The sequence below is a fragment of the Nannospalax galili genome, unplaced genomic scaffold (genome assembly GCF_000622305.1).
Source record: "Nannospalax galili isolate Female #2095 unplaced genomic scaffold, S.galili_v1.0 scaffold1054, whole genome shotgun sequence".
In the NCBI taxonomy this organism is placed as follows: Eukaryota; Metazoa; Chordata; class Mammalia; order Rodentia; family Spalacidae; genus Nannospalax; species Nannospalax galili.
The window spans coordinates 1,009,751-1,023,704 of NW_008335006.1; the positions used below are offsets into that span (position 1 = coordinate 1,009,751).

Below are 13,954 nucleotides of genomic sequence, written 5' to 3' on the forward strand. Positions count from 1 at the left end.
CCTGCCGAATTATACTTTAGCCAATATGTATGTTTGTGCTTGAATTACTCTGGTGTCTTTGGGGAAAGATGATAGATCGTTACCTTGTGCGTTTGATAAATGATGATTGCATTATCAGCTAATGTTTCCACCACATGGAAGTTTTCTACAGTTGCTGAAATGAAGAGAATCATGTTAGCAGACACAAAAAGATACGCTGCATTTTTTAGAACGTGATTACTTATCATTTATAAATGATACTGTGGTAAAGTAAACAAGATCCTGCATTAGCCAGGCTAAATCTAAATTGAAGATAATTAATGCCTTGTACTAGCACTATGGTTTGCTTTCACTCTGTAGCTGGTGGCTGTGAAGTCTGATTACTGGGACGTTTTCTGTGGTTCAGTATTTTCCAAAGGAAGAACATAATCCTGATCACTACTATGACTCAAGTTGAAATAATTCCCTAATGATGCAACTCCTTCCCATTGTCTAATTTACTAGATTTACATTTTCTATTGAGGCATACGTGATTATATTGATGAGAAAAGAATGTCAAAATGCCAGTGATAAGTATTTGCGAAGAACCTGTATTTATGAAATGTGAGTCTAGGAATAAATACACACTGAAAATAACTTTAACCACAGCAAGATTCATCTAGGGATTTACCATGTTTAGGAAAGAGTAGATGAATGAGAAATCTTCATGGCGGTCCTGGCTTTTCAACCAACTTGCCCTGTAACCTTTGACAATTCATTTGGGGCAAATGAATTTTATTTTATTTGTATGTAAGATATTTCATTATACGTATCATGAGCTATTAGTAGGGTACTGGATCCAATGATGTGATATAGTAAGTGTTTGAACAGTGTAAAAGTCTATTTAAATGGAAGGTATGGCTAGGCATAGTTGTACATACCTACAATCCTAAAACTTGGAAGGTTAAGGCAGGGGGACAACAAATTCAAGGCCAGCTTGGGCTAAATAGTAATATCTTGTTTTAAAAGTAAGATATGGATCTGGGGAGGCAGCTCAGTGTAGAATATTTGCCTACCATGTGCGAGGACTTGGATCAATCCTATGATTCTCCTGATAATTTCTACAATGGCTTTATAAACCATCTATCAGATATAGAAAATCAGGCTGGATCGACATTAAATTTAAAATAACAATTATATTAAAATATGTTAATGATGACAGCTTACTTTCCCAGTCATTACGAACATCAACATTCCAGAAGTAATTGCAGACTTCATGTCCTGTAACACCTTTAACTGCATGCGTAGCTTTCAAAGGATCCAGAACAATTCCATTTTCTTCTACTTCTCTTCTGTATACCTGAGAAACAACAACAACAACAATGGTTATTTAAGGGGCTGGAGAGATGATTCAGCGATTAAGGACACTAGCTGCTCTTGTAGAGGATCTGGGTTTGATTCCCAACACCCACATGGAGGCTAAAAACTGTAACTCCAGCTCCAGGGAATCAGACACCAAATTCTGACATCCTGTGGGCATTACACGACACGGGTACACTTACACTCATGCAGGCAATATACTCATACACATAAAATAAAAATACTAAAAAAACGATTTAAAAACAATATAAAAATCAGACCCTTGGCTTCTGGGCAATCTATATCAAGTAGCCTACTGCTCTCTTGCAGTGCATTTTGCATTGTTTCTTTATATAAAAACCTTCTTGTTCCCTTTGCCAAAACAAACAAAAATAGTCAAATTATGCAAGTACAAATTTAAAAGAACGCTTTCAAATTGAGCTGCTTTTTCAAGGCCCTGTGGTGTATGCCCATAATTCCAGCATTTGGCGGGGACTAAGGCAAAATGATTCAAAGTCAAGGTTAGCCTGACTTTCATAGCAAGTCTGAGGATAGCCTCAACTATATAGCAAGACCTATTTCAAAGACATTGTTTTTTAGAAATATATTTATGAAAATTTATAGAATATATTCTAGGGGCTGGAGAGGTAGCTCAGTTGTTAAGAACACTGGTTGTTCTTGCAGAAGATCCGTATTCAAATCCCAGCACCCACATGGCAGCTAACAACCATCTGTAACTCCAGTCCCAGGGGATGCAGCAGCCTCTTCTAATAAATATTTTAAAAAATCTTTTAAGAGAAAAAATTCAAATTAACACATGGCAAACATATTTAAAATGTAAATCCAAGGTAAACTTCAACTATGAAAAACATATAAATGATGGATGACCAAGTGCTATAGATGAAAAAATAATTTATATTAGCATTAGTCAAACATTCTGAAAGGCTGTTTAACATAGTCAACAAAGCCAAATAAACCTGGCTAGACTATAGCCTCAAGCATACTGATTTTGAAGACAGGGTCTCTCTGTAGCCCCAGCTGGCCTGGAACTCCCTATGTAGACCAGGCTGGCCTTGAACTCACAGAGATCTGCCTGCCTCTGCCTCCCGAGTGCTGGGACTAAAGGCGTCCACCACCACACTTGGCTTCAAGCATACCAATTTAAAGCTGCTTTTGTTCAATGGTACATCCACAGCATCTAAAATAGTATCAAAGACCCTAGGCACTCAATAATTTGTTGAACCAAACATCAAAATCAACAAAAAGATTCTAAACACAGACTGATCTTGCTTTAAACACTGAGAGGCTTCATACCCCAAGTGACGAGTGAAATCCATTATTTCAAAATTATAGCTTGCAACTTTACAGAAATATGTGATCAATTCTTTCAAGACATGAAAAAACATGGGGAGAATCAGTTGTCATTTATGGAGTGCTCATGAGGATTAATAGGCACTTGACAGTTTCTCTTTCACAGTCTCTCCCACACATGCTTATTCATTCATATTATTGGGACCAACATTTTCTCAGTCACTCAAATTAGAAATCAGACTTTGAAAAATTTTCTCCACTCAGTTTATTAGCTATTAAGTGTGTCCCTAATCTTCTCTAAAACTTCCAAAAGCCTGGCTTTCTACTTCTCATCACAGTTGAAGAGACTTCATTTAGATTATTACTCCTGGTTTCTTTTCATTCCTTTCCTTCCGCATCTCCAAAGAACGAACAGTGACTTGCCAGAATAATGAGTATGGAGCCAAGGGTAGGGATGTGGGGAGAGTAGACACAAGAGAAAAGAAACAATGTGACACCGGTGGCAACATTCAGTACATTAAAGAGTAAGACAGAAATATCTAAACAGAGGGCCATTAGCTGAGTATGATCTGTTTTACATATAACTCCCAGATTTTACTTTCTGTTGTCTAGGCAAAACAGGATATTATGTTTATAAATTCATATTATATTCATACAGAAATAACAAAGATACTTTATTTCCCAGAACTTGGTGCTTCTTTGATGGCATGACATTACCTGCTTTAATGTTACACTTACTGATATCAAGAGCTCCACTTATCAACCCAAATAATTTCAGTGGGAATTACCTTCATTTCTCCTTCTTCAACAACCAATTGCCAATTCGCATCACCACCTACATCCTGCAATGAATAAGTCATGTGGTTCTGTACCACCTCTTCCACCTTGAAAAGAAAAATAAAACCATGAGAATCCACAAGTAATAGGAATGTCACAATCTTTCAAACAGAATGGTATTTTTTACTTCAGTTCAGAAATGGCACTCTTACAAAGCCGAAACTAGTAAGTTTTTACAGTGTTAAAGAGTTTATTAGTCCAAATATCCAGCTTAATGGGAAGAGAGAAATGCAAGATGTTTGCTTCACTCATGTAACATGAACTGGCCCAATGTGCATCTTCCACTAAACATGGAGAGATGTTGTCTTAAAGCTCAAAATCATGGATCAAAGGAGACAAGGACAAAAGAGACAAACACATGCAAATCATCTAGTCCCAATGTGCCTATATTTAAGACTATATAAAGATATGTTGCTATACATGAAAGACTTCCCTATAAAAAGTGAGTAAACCAGGGGCTGGAGAGATGGCTCAGGGGTTAAGAGCACTGAGTGCTCTTGGCGAGGACCTGGGTTCGATTCCCAGCACCCACATGGCTGCTACGAACTGTCAACTCCAGCTCCAGGAGAATCTGAAGCCCTCTTCTGACCTCCACGACATTGCACAACACTGGTGCACTCGCATACATGCAGACAATACATTCATACATATAAAATAAAAATAATAAATAAAATAGTCTTAAAAAGTGAGTAAACCTTTCTTGAATATAAATCAATATAAAATAGGCTTTTTATTTTATTCAAATTTCATTGTTCTAAATTCTTTCAGGAAATGTATTGATATTCTGGCACTAATCACTTTTTAGTTTGTCCTTTGAAAATGTCTATGCTCCTTCCCTTTGCTGCAGGGAATTTAACTCAGGGACATGACTGTCTATAGAGCCCTAATTTGTCCCACTAAATATTTTTCACTGAAATTTAAATGCAACTTCAGCTTTTAACTATCACAAATTTTTGGTACATAATTGATAAGCAAAGAAAGATGAATACACAATTCATACTCCCAGAAAAGTGCACTTTGAAGTGTTTTGAATAGAAGTAGAGATTATACTGAAAAAATAATATTAGCAATAAATATATATAAGAAAGAGTTGGAAAATATTATATTAATATTTAAAATTTACTAAGTGAACTATTTACTTCATATAAAGTCTATTGTGCTCATTAAGGATACTGAACAAGGAGCTTGTTTATACTTTGAAATAGTTTCGAGGCAGAAACTCTTAAAATTATGATCTTAATATTAAAATTTTCTAAGCTTAAAGGATGTTATCAATATGTTATAGTGATGTGTATATCTGTTATACCAAACTTTCTGGATCTTAGAATACAGTTTTAGTTACTAAAAGTGGGTGAGGGTTTATGTGTCTCCTAATTTGGCCAATCATCATGAAAAAGTTTCTGGTAAAATTATTAACCTTGATTCCAAAATCTATTTTATACTCAATATTAACAAAATTTTAGTACTTTATTCATAATTCTTAAGACAGTGTGAATGATCATGGGTTTTAGAGTTGAGAAACATTAATTTACTTAATAGCATGTTCTGTAATTTTGTAAAGTTTTAATTAGAAAAACTCAGATGGCTGACTAGAGAAAACTATGTCCCTCTGAACTTTGAGATCTGCTTTGTGTAAGGGTGATGAAGTTACAAATACATGAAAAAAAAAAGGATGCATAAATTCCGAAAGAGTAAGGTTCCACTTAGAATGGGAAAATCACCACAGTCATGTTGCCTTCATTCACCTGTCTGTCATACTGATTGCAAGAAAGTTTTACCTCTTTGAGATTTTTAGATTTGAAATATATGAATTTGGGCAAGAAACTGGGAGAAAAGAACATGTGTTTATTATGAGAGTAGAGGTAGAAAGAATGTTTCCCAGAAATAAACGCTGCTTCCCAAAACTTGCTAGTGAAGAATATGAAGCAGATTTCATTGTGTTAGAACAAAGAATTCAGTTTAGAAGATTTTCAGTGCCTTTTACAGCTCCTTTGTTATACAAACTATCAGGTATTTGTCCTTTTGTTTAGGAGATTATTTCTGAATGAGGTGTTTCAAATGTTTGCAAAATACTTTTGATTTTGGATTTGGTTTCTTGCCCAAAGGAAACCAGATTTAACAAATAAAAAAATAATAGGAGATAGCACAGTTTTAATAATGTACAGAAATCAAGGTGCATACTACCTTCCTAGATAAAGTTTTCAAATGGTATTTCTGTAACAGAAATTCTGCATTTATGAACAGTTTTAAAGTCTTGCTTTGCTTTGACTAAAAAGGGTTTGAAAAATTCAACAAAGGAACAAGAGGTATTCATGTTGTGCTCTCAGAAAAGTAAACTAAGTACTAAATTACTGAAGTAATAACATTAAAGTTAAGAAACAAGTGCTATAAGTAAAATCTTATTATAATAGGTTTTTATGCTTACTGTAAAAAAATAAAAACTGTGCACTCCTGACCATTGATACTTCTGATCTAAACTTATCTGTTCAGTTTACTGTGTATATACATAAAAAAGACACAGGAGACTAGGGACCATGAAATATGATGACAAGCTAAGGCCATTTTATCAAGTTCAAAATATGATATTCCAAGAAACACTGTTACTAGTAACAAATGCTATCCCTGAAAGAGACCAGATCAAAGTTATTTTATTATATTCTTACTTTCTGTGTATGTGGTTGGGGGAGTGCCTATGGAAGTCTGAGGACAACTTGTGGGAGGTGGTCCTCTTCAACTATGTGGGTCCTGGGATCGAACTCAAGTCCTCAGGCTTAGCAGCAGAGACATCTCACCAGCCCCATGTTTTAATTAGGTGCTATAATTTTAGGAATCATGCCCTTGATTCTTTTGGATCTAGGATTAGGAAAGAAGCTATCTATATAGCATCTTACCAATGAACTATGAAAACATGGATACAGTTAAGGTTCTTGGCCAGCCAGGGCTATACAGGGAGACCCTGACTAAAACAAACAAAACATTACAACGCATGTAAAAAAAGGGGTACTACTCCAATTCCAGCCTAAAAACAAAACCAAAAATGCTCACTCCCATCTCACATCCAAACCATTCAATATAATGCTACAGGGAGAAGGTCACTACACTTGGGTTTTTCTGACACAGTTAACACAGTTTCAAAAAGAAAACTGCCCTTTGATGGTACCAACAAAAGTCCAGAGGAGCTCGCACAGCTCTGATCTCTCTCTTACCTGTGTAAAAGGAATACAATTATGCTAATTGTTCCACAGTCACAAAGGCAGAGAGGGGCTTGTTGAACAGAATGATTTATTATTAAGTTAACAGAGCACTGTTGACCCAGAAGAAAAATGTTCCAAAGACCTGAATAACCAATTCATTTAATGTACAGACAGAAGTGAAAAATACCACCTGTAGCCTATAAGACTGGCAACATTTAGTTTAAGTTAATATTTAGTGCCAGTATAGTAAAAAAACAAACAAACAAAAAAAAAACAAAACAAAAACCCCAACAAAACTAGCCTGAAGTACAAACTGCTCCAACTTTTCTGATGAACAATTTTTCAATACAGATAAATATAACAGACATTTTCATGGCCTTTATCCAACAAGTTCACTTCTAGAAAAACATTTGAAGGAAACAATTATATAAGTATGCAAAGATTTATATAAGGAAACTATTACAAGGATGCTCAGTGTATTAATTATAATAGAGAAAAACTAAAACTAAAAATGTTCAATGTTAGGCTAGTAGGTATAATAGACATCCTGTATTTTTTGGTGGGAAATGAATCTATTAAGTACATTTTTCAAATAAGTTATGGAACCAAACCTGGGTCCTCTGTAAGAGCTCTTAACCACTGAAGCTCTCTCTCTAGTTTGTGTTATGTGTGTCATGTGTGTTCTGTGTCGTGGTTCCCGCCCCCTTCCCCACCTTCAAGATAAGGCCTCTCATTGAACCCAGAACTCACAGACTCAGCTAAACTGGCCTGGCAAGTAAGCTCCAGCACTAGATTATGGGCATATGTCACCACTGCTACCCAGTTTTTCACATAGGTGCTGCTTAAGTCCTCCTGCTGGTCAGGAAGACACTTTACTGATTGAGACATCTCCCCAGTCCTCTGCTTTAAAAATATTTTTTTCAAATTTTGTGGTACTGAAGATTGGATCCAGAACATTTACTACCACTTGATATGCTCTAGGCATGTTTTCTTTCTTTTGTTAAATGAGGTCTAGCTAAATTGTCCAGGTTGGTATCAAATACTTGGGTTCATATGGTTCTTATTCTTTGGTTTTCACAATAGCTGGCATCACAGGCATGGACCCCTCCTCCAAATAAAATAAAAATGTAGTAAAAAGTGGCAATTGCTGAAATGAAATGGGGAATAGAGAGGGCCCTGTAATTTTAACCCCACCCTACAGATGCAAAAATACTATTAAAAATTCAAGAGAATACCAATGACTTAATTCTGTTCTTAATTTTTTACTTAAATTTTATTGAGAGAGAGAGAGAGAGAGAGAGAGAGAGAGAGAGAGAGAGAGAGAGAGAGAGGGAGAGGGAGGGAGGTGTTGGTATTCATGTGGAGGTCAGAGGACAACTTTTGGAAGATGGTTCTCTTTTCTCCACCATGGAATTCAGGGATCTAACTCAGGTCCTCAGGCTCGAGCAGCAAGCTTCTTGACCTGCTGAACCACCTCACTGGCCTACTATGAATGTTTAAAGATTGAAAGAATAAATGTCAAGTGACTGTAACATTATACTTCAGTAATTAATATTTTAGCAATATTTTGTTTATAGTCATTACAAGGGGTCTAACAGGGCTTTGTGAACACTAGGCAAGTTCTTCCACTCTAGTCCTTGGCAAATTATCTAAAGTGATAACAAATTGGCTAATTTATAAATTAAGTACAAAATAGTCTGGTTATCTAAATATTTTGTGGAATTCCTTAAGTATATTATATATTATATCAAAATGTTATATATAAGGTATTATAACACAACATGTTTCAAATGTTATTAGTTAACCTTAGAATTTATTTTGTTTAATACTTAAGTCTTCAGCATGTGTAAAATGTAAAATGTACCAAATTTAATTTAGTCACTAGTGTAACTTCACATCGTGTTGAACTGGAAATGTTTCCCAGAAAACATGCTCAACTAACATTAACTATATGCTTAGAGCCAATGTTGCCTTTTTCAGTATGACAGTATAGAATCAATTTGTCAGAATCTTTGATAATGGGAGGTAGGTGCATAATATCCTTCAAAATAAATAACCTAAGAACTGGGAATTCTAAATTCTAAAGGTGTTGGTGAAGATGAGCCACAGTCTAATTACTAGAACTCAAGTCCACAAATGACAACAAATACAAAGATGAGAAATACTTGAAGATTTTAATATTACTTTCTTCATTTTTACCTCTTTTGGTATTTAAAGTAGTATACAATCAAAAGTTGAAATAGGACCTGCCAATCATATAATAAACACTATATATTAGAAAAAATTATCAGCAAACAATTTCTCAATTTATATTTACATATTATAAAAATGTAGAGAAGTTCATTAAAATTTGGCAAAGACTTGTAGAAATATAGATACATGCTTAAAGGCTTTCAGCTACTCCCCAACTCTACAACTAGGGCTTGGATTTGGGTTCTGAAGCCAACTTGTTCTTAGTCTATTTGCTCTGATTTATAGCCTGCACATTCTAACATTTCAAGAGAAAACTGTAATCAGTAATGAGTTAAATTTAGTTAGTCTGTGACTTTATCATTATTTTAGCACTTCTGTGTGTGCCATGTGTTATGTGTATATGTGTTACTCCATGTATGTGGACATACCTGTGGAGGCAAGAGGACAACTTTAAGTGTTATTCCTCAGGTGCTATCCACCTTCTTTGTGTGAGACAGGGTCTCTCACTGCCTTAGAGCATGCTAAATAGGCTAGGCTGGCCGGCCAGCAAGCTCCAGGAATCTATCTGTCTGCCTCCTCAGTGTAAGCACATGCCACCACAGCCGGCTGTTTATGTACAGTTTGAAGATCGAACTCAGATGCTCATGTTTATGCAGGAAACACTTTACCAACTAGGTTATCTCTCTAGCCTCTTTGACTTTTTAGTATTTTATTACTTTTATTTTATGTGTTTGAGTGAATTGCCTGCATGTTGTGCAAAGCTCGCAGAGGTCAGAAGAGAGCGTCAGATCACCTGGAGCTGGAGTTATGGATGGTTGTTAGCTGCCATGTAAATGGTGGGAACTGAACCTGGGTCCTCTCCAAGAGCAGCCAGCACTCTTAACCCCTAAGTCATTTCTCCATCCCCTGACTTTTTAATTTTTTAAAAAAAAATTTATTATTTTTATTTTATGTGTATGAGTGTACTGCCTGTATGTATGTGAGTGCACCCATGTCATGCAATGCCGGAGGTCAGAAGAGGGCTTCGGACTCCCCTGGAACTGGAATTAAGGATGGTTTGCAGCCGCCATGTGGGTGCTGGGAATCGAACCCGGGTCCTCTGCAAGAGCAGTCAGTGCTCTTAACTGCAGAGCCATCTCTCCAGCCCCCTAACTTTTTAATTTTAATACAAAATAGGCTTAGCAGAATAAACCAAAGTCCCCTTGTATTATCTTTCATCACTCACTGTGAATAGATAAATATATTTTTATTTATTATTTTCTGTGTATGAGTGTATTGCCTGCCTGCCTGCAAGTACACCAGTATCATGAAATGCCTGAGAAGGTCAGAAGAGGGCATCAGATCCCCTGGAACTAGAGTTACAGATGACTGTTAGCTGAAATGTGGGTGTTGGGAACCGAACCTCAGTCCTCTGCAAGAGCAGCCAGTGCTCTTAATTGCTGAGCCATCTCTCCAGCAGTAAATAGGTTTTTTTTTTTTTTTTTTTGGTTTTTTTGAGACAGGGTCTTCCTGTAGCTGCAGCTGGCCTGAAACTTGCTATGTAGACCAGGCTGGCCTTGAACTCACAAAGATCTGCCTGCCTCTGACTCCCAAGTGCTGGGATCAAAAGTATACGCCACCATGCCAGGCATGAATAATTTTTTAAAAGGCATGCAAAAATGGATGAAAACATAAGTAATAAGTATGTGTAGTTATGGGTGACTACGGTTCAAGAACGGCTAAATATTTTTCTCAAAGATATCACGGCATATAGGTGCAAAAATCAGAAAAATGCATTTCTAAGTCTTAATTTTTCCTCTATTGCAGTTAAAATTGAGTGCAAATTTAATCTGTATATGTAAAATAATTAAGGTCTGTTTTAAGCTATGATTTTTAAACTTTCAGTGAAATAATCTAGAAGATGAAAATTGATACAATAATTAGTACAACTAAATTATATTATTATAATGGCAATTAAAGCTCATAGTGACTAAACAAACATACACTATGTCCCTGGCTTAAGCCAAATCACAAAAATGAAACAGAGCTAGAAACCTTCCCTAAGATGACAGTTAATCAGGATTTAAATTCAGTCTTTGTGATTAAACAGTTGAAGTTCTTAGCATAATGCAGTCCAAAAACTGCAACTACCATGAAAATATAAAATTAAATGGCAAAGACTTAAAGATTAAAAATACCTTAAAGGCTTTTTTTTTTTTTTTTTTAAATTAAGGAATGGGAAGGTAGCTCAGTGATAGGAGCTTGCCTAGTATGCTGAAGACTGTGGGCTCAATCCCTAGTATCACAAAAGAAAAAAAAGTTAAAAAAAAATGGTCACACTGAAAAATATTCCTCTCACGGCAATTTATTTTGAGGGTCCAGACTGCACATTCAGCTTACTATTCTATATTCCTAAGCCCTTAGTGATGCTAAATAAACAAAACCAATTTCCATAGATTTAGCAGATAAACAGAGTACTAACTAACAATGAGTACTAACTGTTCAATGGAATTTGGTATCATAATGGTAACGAGACAACTATTATTTAAGAAGTTATTTCCTTGCTAAGCATAAACTAGATTAGATCAAAAGTGAGACTGCTAAAATCTGCTATATTTCATGTCTATGAATGTTGTTGAACTTGTCTGAAAAAAACAGATTGCTATTCCATGATAAATCAAAACCAGATAAATTGTTTCAATTTAATATGATAAAGTTCCCTGAGTACTACCTTTTTTAAGACAAAATTCCAAGCTATCCACAGTAGATACAAAATAAAGGGCACATGTAAGTCTGATACAGGAACTATTTAATAGATAAGGAAGCCTTTTAAATGCTTGTTACTATTTAAAATTCAAAACCAAAACAAGTGGCCTAATCAATAGATTTCAAGAACTGGGCAAGTAGGCTAAAATATAGCACAAAAGACTCAAGTCCACTCTATACATTCATACAGTACCTGGGAGCTGAATCTGTGAACATCATCAGAGGCACTGACTAGATCAATGGAAGACATGGAGGAAGAGCGACTATAGGGCTACCAGAGACAGACAAAGAAAAAAACCAAGTAATCAGAACAAAGGCACAACAGAGTATTCAGTACCAACTTCCAAACACAAGATAAAGAAAGAGAAAACAAAGCACTATATGAACAAGCACAGCAGCAAGTGCTGACTTCATGCACCTATTATGCATTATGCTTCAAAATCATACCAAAAAGAATAAAGTACTTCCAATAATGTGAAGTACTTAACCACAAAAAAGAAAGAAATTTAACTGGCTACAGTGTAGTTAACTATTTTTTTACTATCCTTTCCCCTCCTCCATTTTCTTCCTTATATAAAAAACATTACATTTAGAACAGGATTTCCGAACTGTTTTGGTGAATATATTAGGGAATACAAAATATAGTACAAAAAAAGAAAAAAAGAAAGAAAGAAAGAGAAAAAGAGAGGAAAAAAAAACCCAAAAACCCCCACAAAAAAACCCTTTCTACTTAAATTCATGAAAAGAGGAGAAAATTTATACTACACAGTAGATCTGCAAACAATGAAGAATGAAGGTGTACCTTCAGTCAACTTCCATTAGCTTACCTTTTGGACGAATCTATGAGTCCCCACAGAAGAAAAGGCATCTCCAGATGGCAAGGATGTAGGCCAGTGTAACCTGACCTTTTCACTCTGTGACTAAGAAAAGCATATAATGTTAGCATGAGGTGTTTCTAAAGCATATTTTTTAGCTTATACATGGCTAATATTTAATTAGCAAACACTTTAGTAATAATTTTGAATTAGGAAACTACTCTATGAACACAGCCTTGCTCAGTCCTGACTTCAGATATCCCAAGTCAAGTTTCTCTTTTTTGCTTCACAGACACTACATTAGACCACGGTAAATTCTTTGATATTGCTCCTACCCAAAGCCCTCTCACCCACTACTTGCATAATATCAGTATATAACATGTTAACTACTACCAATTTTCTTCTAAGCTCCGATCTAATAATTTCAATCAGTCTATTGCATTCAAGGCCAGCAGGCCTGGTCCACAGACTGATGTGCCATAAGAACCAATATAATTGTTTGTTTCACTCATTTTCTTGAGGTCATTCATGTATGTGGTTTTATCTCCTTTCCTTGAAGGCATTCTGCCATCATCTTATCTAATTTCTGTTAACCTGACACTGACCTATCTATTCTGCAGTTTGACCAATTTCTTCTGTTAGCCAATAAACATTTATTAAAAATAATGTACCAGCCAGGCATGGTGGTACACGCCTTTAATCCCAGCACTCACGAAGCAGAGGCAGGTGGATCTCTATGAGATCAAGGCCAGCCTGGTTCACAAAACAAGTTCCAGGCCAGCTGGGGCTACAGGGAGATCTTGTCTCAAAATAAGTAAATAAATAAATAAAATAAAAACAAAAAAAAAACCCAAAATGTACTGCTGTATTTTTTTTTGCATACATCTTTTAACTATGAAGATGACAACTAGTAATTTCTACTCAGTGCTGTCTGAATATAGCTGCTAATGTCATTTCTCATTTACCAATTTTATATATTTTTCACTTTGCAAATAATCTAAACTGGAAAACACATGATGAGAGTGTCATGTAGAGACATGTCATGGTTGTTATTGAGAACTCCAAAGACTACATACTGAGTACAAGGAAGGAAACAATCTGAGACCAGGGGACTGATCCTGTGGATCACTGAAATTTACTTTATGGCTTTCTCACATGGTCTCTATCTTTGTCATATTAACAGAGATAGAAAATTAATACTAAAACTAAGAAAATTACTGAGGTACACCGAGTTCACTATTCTACCCAAACTAGGACATTCTAGAAAATCTGGAAGAAATGATACTACTTCAGGTTGCACTTCATGCTTCCAAAACACAGTGATTTGACTTTAAGCTTCCAAAAGCAGAGACGAATTAGGAACTGCAAGTTGCCACTCTGAGTGCAGAGTAGCATTTTTGAGTATAAAAAAACAAACTGGGCTGGAGAGATGGCTCAGTGGTTAAGAACACTGGTTGTTCTCGCAGAAGACCTGGGTTCGAATCCCAGCACCCACATGGCATCTAACAACTGTCCATAACTCCAGTTCCAGGGGATCCGACA

The 13,954-nt window shown here is 35.8% G+C and overlaps 1 protein-coding gene across 3 annotated transcripts in view; it reads right to left on the reverse strand.

Annotated features, from left to right (window-relative positions):
* Cert1 (ceramide transporter 1) overlaps positions 1-13,954 on the reverse strand; it is a 104,963-nt gene that overhangs the window by 12,046 nt on the left and 78,963 nt on the right. For 2 of the 3 annotated variants that reach the window (XM_029561910.1, XM_029561911.1), the window contains 5 exons: positions 12,425-12,517; positions 11,791-11,868; positions 3,417-3,512; positions 1,186-1,318; positions 84-154 (listed from right to left, as the gene is read on the reverse strand). In XM_029561910.1, the coding sequence (XP_029417770.1) occupies positions 84-154; positions 1,186-1,318; positions 3,417-3,512; positions 11,791-11,868; positions 12,425-12,517 (471 nt within the window). The remainder of the gene's footprint in view (positions 1-83; positions 155-1,185; positions 1,319-3,416; positions 3,513-11,790; positions 11,869-12,424; positions 12,518-13,954) is intronic. The other variant, XM_017797307.2, reaches the window with a different exon arrangement.